Consider the following 22007-nt stretch of genomic DNA (forward strand, 5'->3'; position numbering starts at 1 on the left):
GGGGTCGCAGAGTTGGACATGACTGAGTGCACACACAGTCATAAGCTTAGCCACTTCCCTATGTTCTGGCTGGTCACTTATTCTCTTGTTCTGAAGGGATTACTGAAATTGATCCAGGGAAGTACTCGCAAAAACTTTCTTAAAGTAGAGGACAGTTCTTTCAAAATCAGTAAATACTTACATTAGTACTTGAGACAGAAAGGGGGACATAATCACCAATAATCCTATCACCCAGAACTTATTTCTGCCACTCAGATAGCTCCAACACATGATAAGGAACAGGGTGTCAAACAATGCTTTGATCTTTAAGGTTGAAATAGGACTGTCTAAAAGTGTGTTTGTGTTTTGAAGGACTGTGTAATGAAACTCTGAGTAGGTACCTCATGGGTCTGAAACACAGGCAAGATCTGGGCTGAAGACACAGATTAGGGAGACATTAGCATTTAGTTGACATGGTAAGCCACTGGAATAGATGCGGTGGGGAGAGGAGGGAATAGGTAACGTGGTTGGACTGGAAAGCTTCAGACGCCCTGAGGACGGTCCACATTCAGGGAATGGGCAGAGTAAGAAGAGCTTCCCCTACAGGAATGGGAGGAAGGCCAGGAAAACACAGCATCCAAGGAGATGAGAATGGAATTTGGTATTAGATGCTTCCAAAAGGTAAAGGAGGATGAGTCCTAATGATGTCATTGAATTTTATCACAATGATAACCTATTTACCATAAATTTCTTCTTGATCTTACTACTACTACTGAGTCACTTCAGTCGTGTCCGACTCTGTGACCCCATAGATGGCAGCCCACCAGGCTCCCCCGTCCCTGGGATTCTCCAGGCAAGAACACTGGAGTGGGTTGCCATTTCCTTCTCCAATGCATGAAAGTGAAAAGTGAAAGTGAAGCTGCACAGTCGTGTCTCACTCGCAGCAACCCCATGGACTGCAGCCCACCAGGCTCCTCTGTCCATGGGATTTTCCAGGCAAGAGTACTGGAGTGGGTTGCCATTGCCTTCTCCATTCTTGGTCTTCCTCAGACGCAATTGTTAATCTCCTGTGTTAATCTGTTCATACATGCATGAGAAACTTAGCACAAATGTATTTTATTGGGTTGACTAAAAAGCTCATCTGGGTTTTCCCATACCAGGAAAAACCTGAATGAACTTTTTGACAAAGCGTGTGTGTGTGTGTGTTCAGTCGCTGTGTGTGTGTGTTCAGTCACTGTGTGTGTGTGTGCAGTCGCTCAGTTGTGTCCGACTCTTTGCGACCCCATGAATCACAGCATGATTCACGGACAGGCCTCCTTGTCCATCACCAGCTCCCGGAGTTCACCCAAACTCATGTCCATCGAGTCGGTGATGCCATCCAGCCATCTCATCCTCTGTCGTCCCCTTCTCCTCCTGCCCCCAATCCCTCCCAGCATGAGGATCTTTTCCAACAAGTCAACTCTTCGCATGAAGTGGCCAAAGTATTGGAGTTTCAGCCTTAGCATCAGTCCTTCCAGTGAACACCCAGGACTGGTCTCCCTTAGGATGGACTGGTTGGATCTCCTTGCAGTCCAAGGGACTCTCAAGAGTCTTCTCCAACACTACAGTTCAAAAGCATCAATTCTTCAGTGCTCAGCTTTCTTCACAGTCCAACTCTCACATCCATACATGACCACTGGAAAAACCATAGCCTTGACTAGATGGACCTTTGTTGGCAAAGTAATGTCTCTGCTTTTGAATATGCTATCTAGGTTGGTCATAACTTTCCTTCCAAGGAGTAAGCGTCTTTTAATTTCATGGCTGCAGGCACCATCTGCAGTGATTTTGGAGCCCAAAAAAGTAAAGTCTGACACTGTTTCTACTGTTTCCCCATCTGTTTCCCATAAAATGATGGGATCAGATGCCATGATCTTAGTTTTCTGAATGTTGAGCTGTAAGCCAACTTTTTCACTCTCCTCTTTCACTTTCATCAAGAAGCTTTTTAGTTCCTCTTCACTTTCTGCCATAAGGGTGGTGTCATCTGCATATCTGAGGTTATTGATATTTCTCCCGGCAATCTTGATTCCAGCTTGTGCTTCTTCCAGCCCAGCATTTCTCATGATGTACTCTGCATAGAAGTTAAATAAGCAGGGTGACAATATACAGCCTTGACGTACTCCTTTTCCTATTTGGAACCAGTCTGCTGTTCCATGTCCAGTTCTAACTGTTGCTTCCTGACGTGCATATAGGTTTCTCAAGAGATAGGTCAGGTGGTCTGGTATTCCCATCTCTTCCAGAATTTTCCACAGTTTATTGTGGAAAATAAATAAAACCTTTGATTGTGTGGATCACAGGGACTCTCAAGAGTCTTCTCCAACACCACAGTTCAAAAGCATCAATTCTTCAGCGCTCAGCATTCTTCACAGTCCAACTCTCACATCCATACATGATCACTGGAAAAACCATAGCCTTGACTAGATGGACCTTTGTTGGCAAAGTAATGTCTCTGCTTTTGAATATACTTTCTAGGTTGGTCATAACTTTCCTTCCAGGGAGTAAGCGTCTTTTAATTTGATGCCAATATGACTATTGACATAGTCAATAAGGCAGAAATAGATGTTTTTCTGGAACTCTCTTGCTTTTTCCATGATCCAGCGGATGTTGGCAATTTGATCTCTGGTTCCTCTGCCTTTTCTAAAACCAGCTTGAACATCTGGAAGTTCATGGTTCACATATTGCTGAAGCCTGGCTTGGAGAATTTTGAGCATTACTTTGCTAGTGTTTGAGATGAGTGCAATTGTGCGATAGTTTGAGCATTTTTTGGCATTTTTTGGCATTGCCTTGGGATTGGAATGAAAACTGACCTTTTCCAGTCCTGTGGCCACTGCTGAGTTTTCCAGATTTGCTGGCATATTGAGTGCAACACTTTCACAGCATCATCTTTCAGGATTTGAAATAGCTCAACTGGAATTCCATCACCTCCACTAGCTTTGTTCGTAGTGATGCTTTCTAAGGCCCACTTGACTTCTTCACATTCCAGAATGTGGCTCTAGGTGAGTGATCACACCATCGTGATTATCTGGGTCATGAAGATCTTTTTTGTACAGTTCTTCTGTGTATTCTTGCCACCTCTTCTTAATATCTTCTGCTTCTGTTAGGTCCATACCATTTCTGTCCTTTATCGAGCCCATCTTTCCATGAAGTGTTCCCTTGGTATCTCTGATTTTCTTGAAGAGATCTCTAATCTTTCCCATTCTGTTCTTTTCCTCTGTTTCTTTGCATTGATCTCTGAGGAAGGCTTTCTTATCTCTCCTTGCTATTCTTTGGAACTCTGCATTCAAATGGGAATATCTTTCCTTTTCTCCTTTGCATTTTGCTTCTCTTCTTTCGCAGCTATTTGTAAGACCTCCTCAGACAGCCATTTTGGTTTTTTGCATTTCCTTTCCATGGGGATGGTCTTGATCCCTGTCTCCTGTACAGTGTCATGAACCTCCCTCCATAGTTCATCAGGCACTCTGTCTATCAGATCTAGTCTCTTATCTATTTCTCACTTCCACTGTATAATCACAAGGGATTTGATTTAGGTCATACCTGAATGGTCTAGCGGTTTTCCCTACTTTCTTCAATTTAAGTCTAAATTTGGCAATAAGAAGTTCATGATCTGAGCCACAGTCAGCTCTTGGTCTTGTTTTTGTTGACTGTTTACAGCTTCTCCATCTTTGGTTGCAAAGAATATAATCAGTCTGATTTTGGTGTTGACCATCTTGTGATGTCCATGTGTGGAGTCTTCTCTTGTGTACCTATATACATATATATACATGTTCACAGCTCCACTTCCCCTAAAAGGTGGAGACTTCCCAAGGGTATGGCCCTTCAGGGCATGGTGTTAGTCATCTGCGGTGGGACAGTATTGACTTGTGTCTCCACAACGTTGACACTACCGTCAGCGCCCGTTGTCTACTGCCATGTGAGCTACTTGGTGTCTCTGTTACCTGTGACATCTGTGGCGTGTAGGGTGATGGTGGTGGCTCCGTCATGCAGGAGTGAACATTCCCAAAGCGCAGAAAACCACGCTTGGCTCCCTGTCAGTGCCGCGTGGAGTTTGTTGGCAGTGAACTGGATGCTGTCATAATTGTATTAGTTTCAGTGCAGTGCCTGGCATTTAGCATTTAACAGGTATTAATGTGAAAATTCAACACCTTGTAATTAAGACAGTAACTGTCATTTTAAACTCTACCAGCATGTAGAGAATGTATGTGGTCCAGGCCAGAGGGAAACCTCTGGACTGAGAATTCTCTGCATGTAACTTTGTTTCATAAAACAACCTGTAGACTTTTTGCAGAGGTACTGTGTAGTCTTTGTGTTTTTTTTTCATGTAGTTGGGAAAAATAAAACTGAAAGGTAAAGAAGAGTCCTGCAGAGCAGGCGGGCGCATTCAGTTGTGGGAGTGAACATGCCCCGAAGCAGCTGACGCATGGCCCTCACAGAGTGAATTGGCATGAAAGAAACAATGCCGCACTCTACCTAGTCACCCTGGTTTGGTTTTGTTTTTTTACAGCTCATAAAATTAAAAGTATCAGTTGATTTCTTAGACTTTGAATTAACTCCTGGTGGGTACACACTCATTCATTCAGCAAATATTTAAATATTGACTCCGCTGTGTAAACACTTACTGTATGACAGAAACTGGTGCTGAGGGCAAGGTTAAGAAAGGTGAATAAGGCGCTGACATATAAACGAGGCCTCCGTGGGAAGGGGAGACTTCAGGGATGGGACGGCGGGGGCAGAGGTACTCACCGAGGACAGTGAGCACCTGCCCTTCCAAGGGGAGACTGCGTGGGCTGGGGGCGGGGCTGATGTGTCCTGTGTGGACAGGGCAGGGGGCTGGAAGGGAGGTTGTCGAGAAGACTGCAGAGGCCAGGCCATGTCTTTCCGGCAGGATGAGGCGTTTCATATTATTAAATACAGAGAAGCCATTGAGTGATTTCTAAGCCATGACTTAATCTAGTTTGTGTTTTGAAATCCGTTCTGCTGCTGCAAAAGCCTTTCTTCTTCTCTATTTGTAAAATACTTTAGATTTAATATAGGAAATAAAAGTGATTTTTTTTTAGAATTTTCTTTTATTATTTATGTGGCTGTGTCAGGTCCCAGTTGCGGCACGTGGGGTTTTAGTTGCGGCCTGTGGGTTCAACTCCCCAACCAGGGATCCAACCTGTGCCCTCTGCACTGCGAGGTAGACTCCCAACCACTGGTCCACCGGGGAAGTTCACAAAGAAACAGATATTTTTAGCCCTAAATACTGACGTCTTTGAGTTGTTTACCAGAAAGAGTTCTTGCATTAAGAATCCACCCTTAAAAATCAGTTTAGGGACTTCGCTGGTGGTCCAGTGGTTAAGATTCTGCAAGCTCAATGCAGGGGACCTGGGTTCAACCCCTGGTCAGGGAACATGCCACAGCTAAGACTCGGCACAGCCAAATAAATAATCAGTTTACATCTTAGATATCAGAAACTTGAGTTATAAAAATAAGATGATATATATCTAAAAATGTTCAGTTAGTGTTGGAGAGCGTTCTTAAAACTTGAGGTCTGAGATCCTTTTGCCTGCTGGAATCAGATTCCCTTCAACCCCTGTTCTGACTGTTGGTGTATCTGAAAAGCGATATAGTCTGAATGTTGATTTACCGTGCACACAATTTTCACAGGAATTTGTCTTTTCCCACTTGTTCCATTTTAAAAAGAAGTCAGCCTTTTATGATCCTGACTGCCTTAAAAGCAGTAATAGGATGTTTCTTTTAATTGGAAATGCTTTGTCTGTTGCACAATAAATTTCTTTCTTGTAATTGTGATCATGAGCAACATCTTACATTTCAGTTAGTTCATTCAGGAAGTATTTGCTCACCCGCCCTATGCCAGGCACTGGTCTGGGATCTGAGGATGCTTGTGAACTAAACTGAGATCCCTACCCTTTGAGGAGTTTGTATTCCAGTGGGAGGAGGTGGATGGCAATTAATAAGCATAGTTAGTATCTTTATTATACTACTAATAAGTATAATTAGTGTGCTGGGGGTAGTACATGCTATGAAATTGTAGAGCAGCTGGTGGGGGGAGTGAGGAGGCTGCAGCTTTAAATACAGTGATCAGGGTAGCATCACTGGGAAGGTCTGAGTGGAGCAAAGGATTGGCAACTTGTACTGATGGGGGATGGGGGTGAGCAGATCCAGCAAAAGGAACAGTCCACACAAAGAAAGGCCCCAGGCCAAAGTGCTCCAGGCCTGTTTGCGGAAGGGTAGAGAAACCTGCAGGTCTAGAGGGAGGGAGGGAGCTCCTCTGCCTTTTCAGAACAGGCTTCTCAGTCAAATTCATAAGCCAAAATAAATGAGTAAATTAGGGAAAGAATTTTCATCCTGTGAACGTTCTGCAGGTGGTAATCTATAAATACCCCAACTCATGTCTTAACTTGAATTAGGTAATTCCTAAGTAACACAAAAGTTTCTTAAATTCAGCTAAGCAAACAAAAAAATCTTTTTCTTCAAATAAGAAACTGATGTTGGATCACAAGCTCATATGAACTAGCATTTAGTAAAAGGTAAAAATTTACCCTTCCAAAGAATAGATTTCAAAAGCCAAAGGCTTTGCTTTATAGCAGAGATTGGCAAAGGCACACTTGTCTCAGAGAGGGGCGGTGATGGAGGTGAAGATTGGGCCGAGTCTGAGGGGACTTTAGAGCAGATTTGGTTACCTACTTTCTTTCTTTCAAGCTCAAGTAGCTCCAGATTCTTTTATCATTTTTATTTGGTGATCTATGTTTTCTGTTCTTTAACTCAGTGAGATTTTCCTTGTGTTTCTTAAGTTGGCAGCCTAAATCAGGTACACTGCTTTTCATAAGGTCCTGTTCCCCAGTCAGGGCCGGCTGCTGGCTGCTCAGAAATCAGTACTTGAGAGAGAGACAGATGTTGGTGGAAAGGAACATTACTGCCAATCAGAATGCTGGCAATATGCAGATACAGTAGGCCCAGTGTCCCTCCAGAAACCATCTCCCAGGATTCTGCTTGGCCATGAAAGGTTTTAAAGGGAAAAAGGAAGGCATCTTGGTTAATCCTTGAGAGAGAGAAGCGGGGTCGTCCTCCTACTGTGTGCAGTCTTGTCTCCCCCACCCTCACCCCACCCCACCCCACCTCCGGCTCTGCAGCGTGAAGGATCTTAGTTCCCTGGCCGGGATTGAACCTGGGCCGTGGCAGTGAAAACACCAAATCCTAACCACTGGACCACCAGGGGATTCCTGTGGTTTTCCTTCAGATGCTGTCCGGTTCACAGTGTGGTCCCGGGAAAGCTGAAGGGGAAGCCTGGGAGGAGATCTTGTCATCTGTTAGCTTCTTATCCTTAATTTCTGCTCCTTTGATCTACAGAAAGACCCAAGAGATCAGGGTTAGGCAAGGTGTCCTGTGGCCAGAAGACTTGAAAGGTGTGCTGGGCCCAGAGATGAGCAGAGCATGGGGATGCCTGATCTAAGAGGGGCCTCCTGCAGAGAGCTCTTTCCTGCCAAAAGCTGCTTCCAAATCCCCACTTGTGAGAACATCCTTCTATTTCTGTGGGATCATGGGTAAAGGTCTGACTTCTGCTGACATGCAGTTCCTTAGAGCAGAAGATGTCCACGTGGGTCCGTTGGTGACAGTACTGTTGCCTGTTTACATAAACAAGCAGAACAAGCTTATGAACAGTAGGGTTAATCCCACTTTCTTAAGGTCATTCCTTGGAGCTGTTCACCATAGACTCAGTACTGCTCAAGAGGGAGCCGTTTACTCACAGCTGCAGTCTGGTCTGTACAAGACCTCAGGAATGTGCAGCCCGCACTGCCTCTGTGGCTCTATTGTCCTAATCGCGAGCTGCCTGAGCCTGCTCCTTTGTGACTCAGGGAGGCCTGGGAGACTTCAGCTTCTCTACAGACGGTAGGCAGGGCCCTTTGTCCTTGGGTCGGTGGGGGCAGGGGTTTAGGCACAGGGTTCTGCTCCTTTCCAGTCCTAATCAATGACTGATACAGTAGAATACTGTCAAAGTCACGCGCGTTTCAGGTGTGTTATATTGTTGTGTGTATTGCATATCACCTTTGTTTCGGGTGCATGGTACTGACTGTAAAGAACCAGCCTTAGTTTATCCAGTGAGATACTTGCGGTGTTCCAGCTGTGTGTGCGTGCTAAGTCTCTCAGTCGTGTCCGACTCTTTGCAACCCCATGGACTGTGGCCCGCCAGGCCTCTCTGTCCATGGGATTCTCCAGGCAAGTATACTGGAGTGTGCTGCCATACCCTCCTCCAGGAAATCTTCCCAACCCAGGGATTGAACCCGAGTTCTTATGTCTCCTGCATTGGCAGGCGGGTTCTTTACCACAGGCTCTACCTGGAAAGACAGAACTGATCTTTCCTCGTGTTTCTGAATTTTATTTTTCAGAGTATCCTTTTGTGGTTTCTTAAACTTTTTTCTTACAGATTCCTTTCCCCATTTGTCGTGGTTGTTTCATACTTGAGTCCCCTCTGCACAATTGCTGTTCATTGTTTCTAGCTTAGTTTCCTATGAAGTTGAAGCCGAGGAATGATCACTGAAGAAAATGCTAAGACGCACAGTCTTTGGCTTTCTGAAGCAAAACATTCTACCTTCATCTCGCAGTAAAAAAGGAAAGTGATCCAGGTTAGTATAACTGAGAGTTAGAAGGGCCCTTAAAAAATTGGCGAGTCCTTTTCTCCCTTAAACAGAACTCTGTGTGCACCACCCCCAGATGTAATTGCCCACCCTCTTTTTCTTTAAAAGGAGATGCCACGACCTCTTCAGGCCTCCTGTTCCAGCGCCATCCTGAGTGGGAAGTTCAAGTGTTTTGTAGACATTTGATTTGTTGAATGACAGGATAAAAAGATTGCACTCAAAGCAAGCTTATTCCTAAATCTCTCTTGATTGGATATTTTGATAACTGAGTTTTGAACATAAGACCCCAATTTTTTTTACAGTTTAAGACACCATGCAAAGACAGATCTACTCTGTTTATCTTTCTTATATTCTGTCCTCGGTTTGGTGTGAAATGGAGTTTGGGTTACATGGCCACAATGTGGGGACCGCTGAGATGTCTAACCTGGTGTTGATTAGTTCACTTAATCACTATTAACATCTAGCTACATGAGGTTTTTAATCATAACATTTGCCAAGCTGTATGTCAAAATGCAACTTAAATTTTTTTTTTTTAATCAGTGCTGTTTAAGTCATGACAGAAAAATCTTGCTTTTAAGACTTGTCAAATTCCGACTCTGAGAGAGATCCTCTATAATGATGACAACTTGTGGGCCCGCCCAGACTTGAAGGAATCTGCATCTGTTCGCTGTCCTTTTGTTCTCATGATAAGTAAGCAGTTGAGGGCACAGTCATTCATAATTCAGACTGCCTCATTAGGAGGAGGACTTCGGTTTTTAAGGATTGGCTCGAGTGTCCAGTCTTACCCTTGAAGATTTATTTACTCTCATTTTTAATGAATTGTCTAGGTCATTTGGGATAAATTTGTTTGCACGGTCATACTACTTGGACGTGGACAATTTTTTCATTAAATATTTTTAAAACCTCCTTGTTTAGCATCATGTGTCATTGTTTTCAGCATGTACCTTCTCAGAAACTTCACAGGAGGGAAAGCAGTGACGCAGGAGGAATTTATCAGTTATCATTCTTTGCACAGTAAAACCATCGACATCCATCACCAGCTTCTACTTCAAATCAGATTTTAATTTGGATGTTCCGTTACTCCTTCTCGAAACAGTTTTGTTCCCTGTACATGCTGTGTTACTTTGGTTTTATAATCGAAAATAACTGATAAAAACAACATCTGAGCTCTTGAGCCTAGAATATCAGTGTAGTTTATTTTGGGGCTTGAGTTTAAAGGCTTTCTAGAATTTGTGATTATACCTCTCAATCCTGAAAGTCTTTCCAGAAATCCTGTATCTTATGAGTTCATTCTCACATTTCTCATTGCTGGGTCATTATTTACTGGTGAAATCCCAAGAATAAATAGTATGAATCTGGCATTTTATCAGTGACTGTATTAAAGCAAATTTCCAGGAAATGAGTGTGATCCAGGTCTCATCTGACAGAAGGGAGAGGGTGTTGGTCATGCAATTTAGGGATAAAAGTGGGAGCAAACTAAGTTAACCAGAGGTAGGGGAAAGACTTGGAGACCGAGGTACACAGAGGAATCACAGCCGAGGCACAGCTAAGTACAGTTCATATGTGTATATGTATATAACTGGAGTATAGTTGCTTTACAACGTTGCGTTGGTATCTGCTCTGTGACACTGTGGATCAGCCTTATGTGTACATATGTCCTCTCCATCCTGCACCTCCCTCCCAGCCCCCGCCCTGTCCCGCCCCTCTAGGTGGTCGCAGGCACAGAGCTGAGTTTCCTGCGCTATGCAGAGGGCTCCCGCTATCTCCCTGCTTTAACCAGAGTCGGGTGTGTATGTCAGTGCCAGTCTCCCACTTCCTCTCCCGCCACCTCCCATGCCCACACGTTCTCTCTCTACGTCTGCATCTCTGTCTGTTCCTGCCCTGAAAATAGGCTCATCTATGCCATTTGTGTAGGTTCCACATACAGCTCTTATACATCAGTTCCATTTCTTTGTGTGAATGAGAAGGATGAGAATGGCAACTTCTTTCTGTACAGAACAGATAGGATAGGCTGCAGTCTCCGGCAGAACTGAATTCATCAACTGCCTGAACCTGTTCCAGTGAATTCTTAATTGCCCGCAAGCTCGTTGGGGGCCCTCTTGTAGTACCTTACACTGCCTGTCTCTTCCTTCCTTCCTCTCCCCATAGTTTCTAAAAAAGCAGATGTGTTGGAATTAGTCCAGAAGCCACAATCAGAGGGGCTTGGTTTCCTCCAAATCCGAGGATGACTGTCTTTTCCCTTAGAAAACAGTTAACCCTTTTCTATGTTTATGCTGGAGAAATAAGCCGGTCTATTCCAGTCACTGTTTTATTTGTTTATACTTTTAAATAGAAAAGGGTAAAGCTTACTACAAATATAACTGATCTTTTAGACCAAGCAAGGACCTCCTTCGCTAGCTAGTCATTTGTACATCTTTTGTTTCTAGGCAAAAATGTCACGATTAGAACTTTTCTCTTTATTTATTCCATCCATTTGTATCTGCAAATGCATTATTCTGAGTTCATTGTGCATGTCAGTGGTTCGTTAGAGCTGAAGACCACACACTGGAAGCAGCGGGAGACGCCCAGATCGGCATGAGAAGAGCAGGCGGGAGACCCCACTCTCATCCATCCCTCTGTGGAAGAAGAAGCCATATTTTGCCATCTTTCTAGAAGCAAAATGCTGTGAAAGCAGGGACTTCTGGAATTCTCTCATGTTTTCAAATCTATAACTGCTGTCTTACGTAATCTTAATTTCATTCATATAGCCAATTCTTTTTCTTTTTTCCTTTCTCCGTATCTCTTACTGGATTTTTCCTAGAACACTGGCCTCAATTTTTCCCTTTTTCATCCACCAGATATAAGCATCCTATTTCTTGCCAAGCTGACATATTTTGAAGTAAAAGTATCCTATCTGATATGAGGATTTAGGCCTTAAAATTTTTGTTAATAAGGTTACTTGTCTTGGCATTTGATGAGCGTCTTTTATTTTGTTGAACTCTGTTGGCCTTGAAGGAGTTTTCAGTAGCTTAGCAGTAATTGGAGTAATGAAGACACCGCCTTTGTTTTCTTATGGCGGAAAAGCTTTTCCCCACCTCTGCTAAGTCCCACTGAAATGAAAACTCCAGTGTCGATCACTTAAAGAAATTAATGTGTGAACTAGTTGATGCATGTTAGGAATTCTGTGCAGGATTTTCACAATCAGAAGTTCTTTAGCAGTAGCTGCACATTGTTTAGGGTAAATGCTAAACTAGAGTTATTTTTTCTGAAATTGCACTCTAGAAGGAATAAGATATGGCTTATGCTTAGATGTCACTGGGATGTACATGTAATTTTGTATCATATGAGACATCTTTCATACTGAAGAAAAAATGTGAGAAGACAGAATGAGTATGTGATCAAATACAACAGGCATATTGAATTACTTCGCATTTAGTTCCTAAGTAAAAGGACCCAGAACATTCCAGTAACAACTTGTCAAGAGCTGTTGGCCATATTTAATTCTCATAAATTATGTAGATGGAACGGACCTTTGAAATAGTTGACTCTGTAAAGAAAAAAAATGGAAAAGCTTAGTATTCAGGTGTCAACACCAAGAATTGACCATCTGTCAGAAAAGAGAATCCAGCAAGACAAGTACATTTTCCAGGGGAAAATGATGGGACTGATCTGGGGTTCTGGTTAGCTGGTAGTGCTGGGAGGTTTGTAACATGTAATGCTTATCACCAGAAAAAACTGATTTCCTTCAGCTCCTAAATTTAACTGACTGCTTTAACTGTATCAGCAGAGCACCTAGTCATAGCAGCTCTAAAGCATCACAGTTACTTCAACTAAATCTGGAATGTGGGGTTTCGTTTTTAGATTTCTAGAATGTGGGAGCTCCCTTCTTTGATGGTTTTGAACTGCGTATTAAAAATGGGGTGGGGGGAGATGAGAAGATAATACTTGGACAGTGCTTTTAGGTTGTAATAGCGCAGCTAAGAGCGCGGACCTGGGAGGAAGACCGCCTTGGTTTGGATTATGGTACCGAGAGTCAGACACAGCTTAGTGACTGCACGCACGCATGTTGAGCTTCCGGTGCCTCAGTTTCCTCATCACTAAAATGAGGCGATAGTAGTACTTCGTAAGATAATGGGGATAACATGAGTTAATGTTTGTAAATCGTGTTTGGCACGTGGTAAGCATTATTACAGAGTTTGTTAAAACTCTGATTTAGTAGCTGAATTAATCATTGGACTTAATTTAATAAACATTAAATTACTTCCCTCTATATTTTACTTTCATCTTTCTCAAGTCGCCTTTCTCAATTTTTTATGTGAGTGTACTTTGTCCAGATTACAGATGTTTATAGAACCGTTGTTAAGGAAAGAGAGTAAGCATATACTTAGCTTGAGAGTCATGCTTCCCTGCCATGAGGAACCAGTTGTTCAGAGACAGGAAATGTCCAGCAGTCAGCAAATTAGTGTTGATTATCCTGTTCTTGATCCAGTGATTTCCTTAGATGATAGTAAAAGATATTAGTAATATGGGGTGTGTAGCACAATCACCCATGGGTTTTCCCATGTCTTCCCCAGACCTGTCTCAAGGTAGAATAGCAGGTATTTCTTAGGCTCCACGAAGTGATGGCCGATTGACGTGAGTTGATGATGCTGTGGTTCTGTTCTGTTTGTTTTTGAAGCAGGGTAGGGGAGTGTGGGGGAGCCTTCAGGACATATATTTAGCTATGTATGTCAGATAACAGTATAGAGCTTCAGAACCCTGATTTCAAGGTCACTTTCTTTTGGATGACTTTAATCCCATAAGTTTGGGACACTCATTGATTAATGAGTTTCTGTTAAGCCAGTTATACCTCTAAATCGCTTTCAGGATGTATAGCTTCTTAAAAACTATTTAATGCATGTGCTCTTTTGAGTAATGTACTTTACACATCTAATTGTGGTCCATGGTGTTTAATCTATTTTAGAAACTGGATGGCTTCCACAGGGAGCCAGTCCTCGGATATAGACAAGATTTTGGGATTCTTCAGTGATGGCGCACCCCCCACCAAGAAACCCAGGTAAACAAGCGAAAGAAGTCTGAGAAGCAGCGCAAATCACCATTGGTGGCAGCTGATGAGAAATAATGAACTTGCCCTACATCCCATGTGGCTTCACTAATTAACACTGGCCTTCAAAAAGAAAAAAAGAAAATACCGGCCTTCATATAAAAGTCAGACTGTTTTTATTTTGCATTTAATTTTTATTTTTATCAAGGTCAGAAATGTATATGATTTTAAGTCAGTTCTTCAAGGCTTGTAGTGTCTCAGCCCTCCTTGGAGCTAATCACTTTCAGCTTTGTCTGTTTCTTCTAATGTTTGCTTCCAGATTTTTAGTACTCTGTGTTTACTGCCTTTTTTTTTTTTTTTAGTTTTTGGTTTTATCTATTTCAAATTATGGAAAATAAGGATTAGGTTTGCTATCATGAATCCTCCCCTCATAGCTCCCAACACACACACACACCCCCCCACACACACACACCCAAAGCCTCTCCCTGCAACATACACACACCAAGGACTCTCCCCACAACCTCCTCGTATGTTTTATATCACAATTTTCAGTTTGATATTTACATCATATGACTATAAATAGTGTTCATAGCTGAACCTCATATGTGATGATTACGTTTCCGGTCCATTTTTTTCCTCTTGTTTATTAAGCATGTCCATTTTTTTTTTTTTGGCTTGCTTTGTTTTCTTTGAGCCTGTTAATTTAAACTCAGACTGTGACTGAGAGTAAACCTCCTAATCCACTGGCCCACGCCAGGGATGTACTAGCTTAATGGTTCTGTGGACTCTCCCCTCTGACAGCTGTGTTCCCGGCCTGCCGCCTTGTAGCTCCCTGCCATTTCCTTTCCCGTCACCCTGGGAATTCCTTTCACATCTCTCCTGTGTTGGACCCTCTGTTTCCTGGATCGTCCTTTTCAGTGTACGCCTTCATTTTGCTGAAAAATGTCTCATCAGCTTCTTTATTAAGACTTCAGAGGGAAAAAGTTTGGGGAGACATTTGACAGTGTCTAACTGTACTCTTAACATTGATTTGCTGATTTGGCTGAGTAGAAAACTTTAGGTACAAAATCATTTTCCTTAGAGTTGTGAGATCATTGTCCATCCTCTGCTAACATCTAAGTGTTCCTGCCAAAATAGCCACTCTGATCTAATTCCCAGTCCTTTGTAACATATGACCTCTTTTTCTTTTCTCATTAGACGCTCATAAGGATGATGGTTTTTTTCTCAGTAGTCTGAAATTTCACAGCACTGTATCTTCATAGAGTCTGGGTATCAGGTAGCTCTTTTAAGCAGACTACTGGTGATTTCATGTTGGAGACATTTTCCTGTGTTACTTATTTGATAATTTCCTTTATAGTTCTTTTCTGTTTTCCGTCTTGGTAGGACTCTGGGTATTTAGGCACTGGACCTTCTGGATAAGGCTCTAATTTTCTTACAGTTTTCTGACACTTTTGTTTTCATCAGTCTGCTTTCTCAAAGATTTTCTCAGTTGTATCTCCCACCTTATGAATTTTTATTTCTGTTACATTTTTAATTTCTAAGAAATCTTTTTGTTTGCGCAGCTTGTCTTCTGTTTTTATAGCATCCTGTTCTGTTTCACAGATACCATTTTTTAAAAACACCTTTGTAGAGAATGCCCCTGTTTCCTTTTCAGGTTTTCTTCTCTCTCCTGTGTTCTCCCTTGTTTTCCCCAAGTTCCTCTCTACCTGCTGGCGTGTTTGGATGTAACTCGCATGGTGGGAGTTTGTTCAAGGGAAGGCGCCCCTTGTTTTTCTGCTCCTGTTTAAGAGAAAACACTAAAAAGCCAATTGGAGACTGTGGTGAGGGGCTTGGTTGCTGGCAGGCCGCTATGGATCTTTTCTCTCATGTGGGTCATTTTTCCCCAAAGGGGACTCCTCCCGTCTCCTGACCCAGGGGGGCTGGGGTGCAGGTCTGAGGTTGACTGCCCACGCCTGGGAGTCTTCCTTTAGGAGGGGAGGGCAAGGGAAAGTCTCGTATTTCTCGTATAGAATTTCCACAGCCACCTCGTCAGGCTGGGCTGTGTTCTCAGACACAGAAGCCTCTGGCCAAACCTCCCTAGAAGACAGGCCTCCCTTCCTAGGGTTCTAACCGCATCTGGCACAGCCTTGCAGTGAATTGACCCTCTGCCTTCTGATGTTCTACCCGAACATCCCCAAGCTCCTACCCAGGGGCTCGGCTCTTGGCAGCTCCTAAGCTCTGTTGACCTGGTTTGCCTACTTTTCCTATTTCCGTTATCTTCTCCTATTTCACTTTTTATGAACGTATGCCTTCTTTAAAAATTACTCTTATTTAGTGTTTTAGGAAGAGCTGAAAATGAAACAACTGTTACATTTTCCTGTTGTAACCGGAAATCTTAAATATGGAAAAATCATACCTCAAATCTGTAATGTCTGAGGTAAAGAATTCAAATAGTACAGCACATTCAAGTTCAAAGCAGAAGTCCTTGTTCTCCCCAGTCCCCAGAGTTAACTACTCTGTGCAGTTCTTTCAAATCCTTCTGGACGTTTTCTTAAGTATGTTTGTGCCTGCTTCACCTTGATCCCCTTGAACTGAAGCGCACTTTTCATTGTTTGCTTCTAACCTCCATTATCAGTCTTCCTCAACAGACAAAGCTTTTGCAGTCAAGGACTCCACTGTGTGTGGTGCTTGATGAGTTTTTCATCAAGTTGGGAGCAGGGAAGGCAGTTCTAGAGGTAGAAAACCAGGTTTCAAAACCAGGTTTCCTAAGGCTAAAAGCCCTGCTCCTCTCTTGCGTTAACGCCAGCATACAGATCCTTTTTCTGTTCATTTCATTATGTGGACAAAAGGCTGAGAAGGTCAATTTCTTAAGAAAACACATGCCGTCAGCAGAAACTAAAGTGCATAAACATATTTCACACAGGTTTTATTAACGATACAGTCTCAGGATGAAGGGGCGTGGAGAAGCAAAACACAGACACTCGCACCCTTGCTGTCTCACACAGAAGCCAGGATTGGACGCAGTGCTTATCACGGGAAGAAAGGAATGTTTTCCACCTTGCGTCATGTCCGTTGAATAGTTCTTTTTTTATTTAGGTCTGTAAGGCTCTTGTGTTTTCAGAATTCTGTTGGCCTCTACTTCATTTTTTGCCTGAGGATGTCTAGAACAAAACCAAAGGCAAATTTGTTCCCATATTTGACTATCTCATGCTTCACTTTAGTCATGCCCATTTTCATCTTAACGTTCTCAAGTTTGGGGCTTAGATTTGTGTTGGCTTTTCTTTTGTCTCCCGTTTTACATTTCTCAACGGTAGGAATTTCATGTTGGAGAGGGTTCTTTTCTCTCTGGAGTCCAAATCAAACATGTCTTTTTGAAATGTATGTTGATTTAAAATATAGTTTACTTATCAGAACTCAGCTGAGCTGTGATAATCAGACCTTTTCCTAATGTTAGTGGGTTTTCTTAGGTTGTGAGGATTACGAAAGAGAAGATTGATCTCATCAGGCTCTTTAGGATTCCCACAGTAGGATTTTTACTCTGTTTTTCAGCAAACACTGGCACGGTACTCTGGTCTTTTTGCTCACTCTGCTTTGTAAAGGCGTTAGACCTGTGCTTGTCATCTTTGCGGCTGCAAGACTGGAGCTGAAAACCGTGGTTTAAGATGGCCTTGCTCTGTGCCTTGTGTCTGCTGGGTGTTCCCAGTCTTTGTTTGTTTGACCCTTTCAGGAAGCTGCTCCCAAGCCTGAAAACTAAGAAGCCTCGGGAGCTTGTGCTGGTGATTGGAACAGGCATCAGTGCTGCGGTTGCACCCCAGGTCCCAGCCCTGAAATCCTGGAAGGGGTTGATTCAGGCCTTACTGGATGCAGCCATAGATTTTGATCTTCTAGAAGATGAGGAGAGCAAAAAATTTCAGAAGTGTCTCCATGAAGACAAGAACCTCGTCCATGTTGCCCATGACCTCATCCAGAAACTATCTCCCGTGAGTACTCTGTATGCCTTGGTATTTGATCTTCCCTGAAACAGGACACGCATGCTAAATGCAGTAAGGATGTTCGTTTCTAGTTTGTAGATTTGTATAACATTTGGCTCTTCTCCAAAGTGTCTGTCCGTGGACCTGATTAGGGTAGTTACCTTGACCCCATTTCAGTGTGGGGATGCCAGTGGTAATGATGACGTTGTTGTTGAAGCCTTTATATATACAAAGTGAGGCCACGGTCCCTTTACTGCTGGTTTAAATTTACTTTTTCTGTAGTAGTAGTATACTCACTACTATAAAAGCTGTGTTCCCTGGCATCCATGTCTTTTAGAGAACCTCAGAAAGATTAGAGATAGTTCTTATTTTGTGGATGAAGCCGTGCCAGTTTTTAATGTTTCTTTTAAAGGCAGTCATTCATTCATTATATATATATATATATAGAGAGAGAGAGATTGAGAGAGTCATGTTTTGTCAAACTGAGCTGGAAATCAGTTCCTGAATGATATAAGGGCCTTCTTGTCTTGCTTTGTTTTAAAAATGTTTAAGAATCAGGATTCACTTAAGATATATTTGGGTATAATAGAGTAGCCAAAGCATGTTTTAAAGCTTAGTAGATTAAGTGCACCTTGGAAAAAAATGTAGCTCTGAACTCCAAGTCAGTTATTACCACTGCTTTTTGCCCCTCCGCCCTAGGGCCTATAGAAAAGAAGTGTCATCAGCTGTTAGCCTGAAAGGTATTTAAAAACAATTCCCTCCTAGTTCCTGACTCATTCAGAAACTTAGGGCCTGTTACTTCCTCTTTTCATTTCATTGTCCTTAATTGGGATAAAATGTTACTAATCTGGAACAGTATAAAAAATTAATAGACTTTTAAGAGTTCCTGGTACCTCTCCCTCATACCGTATACAAAAATTAACTCAGTGGATTAAAGACCTAAATGTTAAGAGCTAAAAGATATAAAACTTTTAGAAGAAAACATAGTTTTAAAGCTTCCTGACCTTGGATCTGGCAGTAGGTTTTAATTGCGACACCAAAAGCCTAAGAAACAAAAGAAAAATTAGGTTAAACTGCACTTTGTCAAAGTTACGAAAGCTTTTAGGCTCACCAAGCATTATCCGGAAGGTGAGAAGACAGCCCCCAGAACAGGAGATGATGTAAACAATTCATGTGTCTGGTAACAGTGTGGTATCAGAATATATAGAGAACTTAATAATGCAAATAATCCAGTTTTTTTAAAAAATTGTTTTAAATACAATTTACAGTGTTCTATACAGTTTCTGGTGTATAACAACATGATTCAGTTGTACATATATTCTTTTTCGTATTCTTTTCCATTATAGTTTATTTTAAGAATATTGAATATAGTTCCCTCTACTATACAGTAGGACCTTGTTTATCTGTCTTACATGTAGTAACTTGTACCTGGTAATGCCAAACTCCCATAACAGTAAGTTGGTTTCCTATGTCTGTGAGTCTGTTTCTGTTTTATAAATAAATTCATTTGTATAAGTTTGCAGATTGCATCTGTGTTGTCATATGATACTTGTCTTTCTCCTATGTGACATTTGTCTTTATCGTATGATATTTGCCTAAGTAAGTCTGACTTACTTAGTATGATGATCTCTACATCCATGTTGCTGCAGATGAGATTATTTCATTCTTTTTTATGGCTGGATAGTATTCCATTGTATGTATATACTGTATCTCCTTTACCCATTCATCTGTCAGTGGACTTTAGGTGGCTTCCATGTCTTGGCTATTGTAAATTGTGCCACTGTGAACATAGAGGTGTGTGTAATTTTTTGGATTAGAGTTTTCTCCAGATACATACCCAGGAGTAGGATTGCTGGATCACATGGTAACTCTATTTAAGGAACCTCCATACTGTTTTCCATAGTGGCTGTACCAATTTAAATTTCTACCAATAGTGTAGGAAGGCTCCCTTTTCTCCACACTCTGTCTGGCATTTAAAATCAGTTTTTAAATGGCAAAGGATTTGAATAGACATTTCTTCAAGGAAGATATACAAATAGCCAATAAGTACATGAAAAGATGCTTGACATCATTAGTCATTGGAAAAATATAGATCAAAAACCATGTCAGGGGCTTCTGTGACATAGTCCAGTGGTTAAGAATCCACCTTCCAATGCAGGGTACGTGGGTTCAATTCCTGGTCAGGGTACTAAGATCCCACATGCCATGGGGTGGCTAAGCCCTCGCATCCCAACTAGAGAAGCCCCCGTGTGCCTCAGTAGAGACCCAGTGCAGTGAAAAAAAAACAACAACAACAAACGTGTCAGATACCTCTTCATGCCTGGGATAGCTAGAATCAGAGTCGGATAGTAAGTGTTGGCAAGGCTGTGAACCCTCATTGCTGGGATTGTGAAACTGTACAGACAAGGTGGGAAACTGGCCATTTTTCAAATAAATACAGAGTTGTCCTGTGACCCAGTGGTTCCATTTGCATACACACACATAGAGAAATGAAAGCATCTGTCCATATAAAAAAACTTATAAACAAATGTTTATAAGAGCTATAAACAAATGTTTGTAGCATTATTCATAAAGGTGAAAATAGTGCAGCTGTCCATCAGCTGTCAAATAAACAAAATGTGACATTCACGCAGTGGAATATTACTTGCTAGTAAAAAGGAATCAAATTACTGATACATGGTGCAATGTGAACGAACCTTTAAAATATTATGCTGAGTGGAAGGCAGTCACAGAAGACCACGTATTGGAAGATTCCAGTCACATGAAGTGTCCAGACTAGGGAAATCTGTAAGAGCAGAAAGCAGCTTAGTAGTGGTTTAGGGCTGGTGCTTTAGCCGTAGCAGGGGTTGGTGGGCAGGAGGCTAGAGTTCCAGGGTACAGGCTTTCTTCTTGAGATGGTGAAGATTTTCTAAGATTGACTGTGGTAGGGAGTTTCCTGGTAGCCTGGTGATTTGGATTTCGGGCTTTCACTGCTGTAGCTGGGTTCAGTCCCTGATTGGGGAACTGAGAATCCCACAAGCCACATGATATATGGCCAAAAAAAAAAAAGACTGTGGTGACAGTTGCACATATTTTTGGATCTACAGATAACCACTCAGCTGTGCGCTTCAGATAAGTGAATTGTATGTTATGTGAACTGTCTCTCCATAGAGCCGTTGAAGGTAAAAGGATGAGAAAATTATGATTTGAACACTAGTCAATGAAAGAGAGAGTGACTGTGTTAATGCCTGACAGGTGCACTTGAGAGAGAAGAAAGCACACATAATTTTTTCATGCTCAAAAAAATATGAACTTGTATAAAACAGTAATTAAAAATTATATAGCCCCAAAATATAAGGGAAAAGTATTAAGTATGTTAGCTTAGTCAATAAAAATGGTCAGTGAGAACCTACTGTGTAGCTGAGAGAACCCTACTCCGTGCTCTGTGGTGACCTAAGTGAAGTGAAGGGTTAGTCGCTCAGTCGTGCCCGACTCTGTGACCCCACAGGCTGTAGCCCGCCAGGTTCCTCTGTCCTTGGGATTCTCCAGGCAAGAATACTGGAGTGGATTGCCATTTCCTTCTCCAGAGGATTGTCCCAATCCAGAGATGGAACCTGGGCCTCTTGCATTGCAGGCAGATTCTTGACTGTCTGAGCCACCTGGAAAGCCCTAAACAGGAAGGAGATCCCCCAAAAGAGGGGATATGTGTGTACATATGACTGATTGACTTTACTATACATAGGAACTAACACAGCAGTGTAAAGCAGCTGTACTCCCAATAAAAATTGAATAGATAACAGTAAAAGTGTTGTCTTTCTAGGGGGAAAAGAAAGAGCTCATGAGGACAAAGAATGCTGTATTATGTATTAGGAATGCTGTATTATGTTAGTCCAGGAAGACTCGGAGGCATGGACTTGTCTGCCATGCCACTTGTCTGTTGGAATGGTCTCCAGAGAGTAGAAAGCATGACCTTGTTAGTTGGGTTAGTTATGATTGAAAGTAATGAGAGAACTTAAAGTCAGTGTCAGTATATACTAACCAAGTAACAAACCGGACTCACTGATTATCTCTGGATGGAGATTTATTACTCACCTTAAAGTGTAGTTGCCAGTTCCAACAGAACAGCAGTTATCAAACTTTTTGGTCTCAAGACCCTGGTATACTCCTAAAAATTATTGAGAATCTCAAAACAGCTTTTGTTTCACTAGATTATATCTCTTTCATATTCACTGTTAGAAATTAAAACTGAGAAATTGAAAAAATAGTCAATTCTCTTAAAAATAATAATAAACCTGTTATATGCTAACATAATAACATGTTTATGAAACAACAATATTTTTCAAAACAAAAATAAATTAGTGAAAAAGAATAATAAATTAGAAGAGTGGTATTGTTTCACATTTT

At 41.9% G+C, this 22007-nt stretch overlaps 1 protein-coding gene across 2 annotated transcripts in view; it reads left to right on the plus strand.

Moving 5' to 3' along the window:
• Positions 1-22007, plus strand: part of FAM118B (family with sequence similarity 118 member B) — a 47893-nt gene that overhangs the window by 9847 nt on the left and 16039 nt on the right. For both annotated transcript variants that reach the window (XM_069565437.1, XM_069565438.1), the window contains exons 2-3: positions 13594-13686; positions 17381-17633. In XM_069565437.1, the coding sequence (XP_069421538.1) occupies positions 13601-13686; positions 17381-17633 (339 nt within the window). In that variant the 5' untranslated portion in view covers positions 13594-13600. The remainder of the gene's footprint in view (positions 1-13593; positions 13687-17380; positions 17634-22007) is intronic.

The sequence above is a fragment of the Ovis canadensis genome, chromosome 21 (genome assembly GCF_042477335.2).
Source record: "Ovis canadensis isolate MfBH-ARS-UI-01 breed Bighorn chromosome 21, ARS-UI_OviCan_v2, whole genome shotgun sequence".
NCBI lineage: Eukaryota > Metazoa > Chordata > Mammalia > Artiodactyla > Bovidae > Ovis > Ovis canadensis.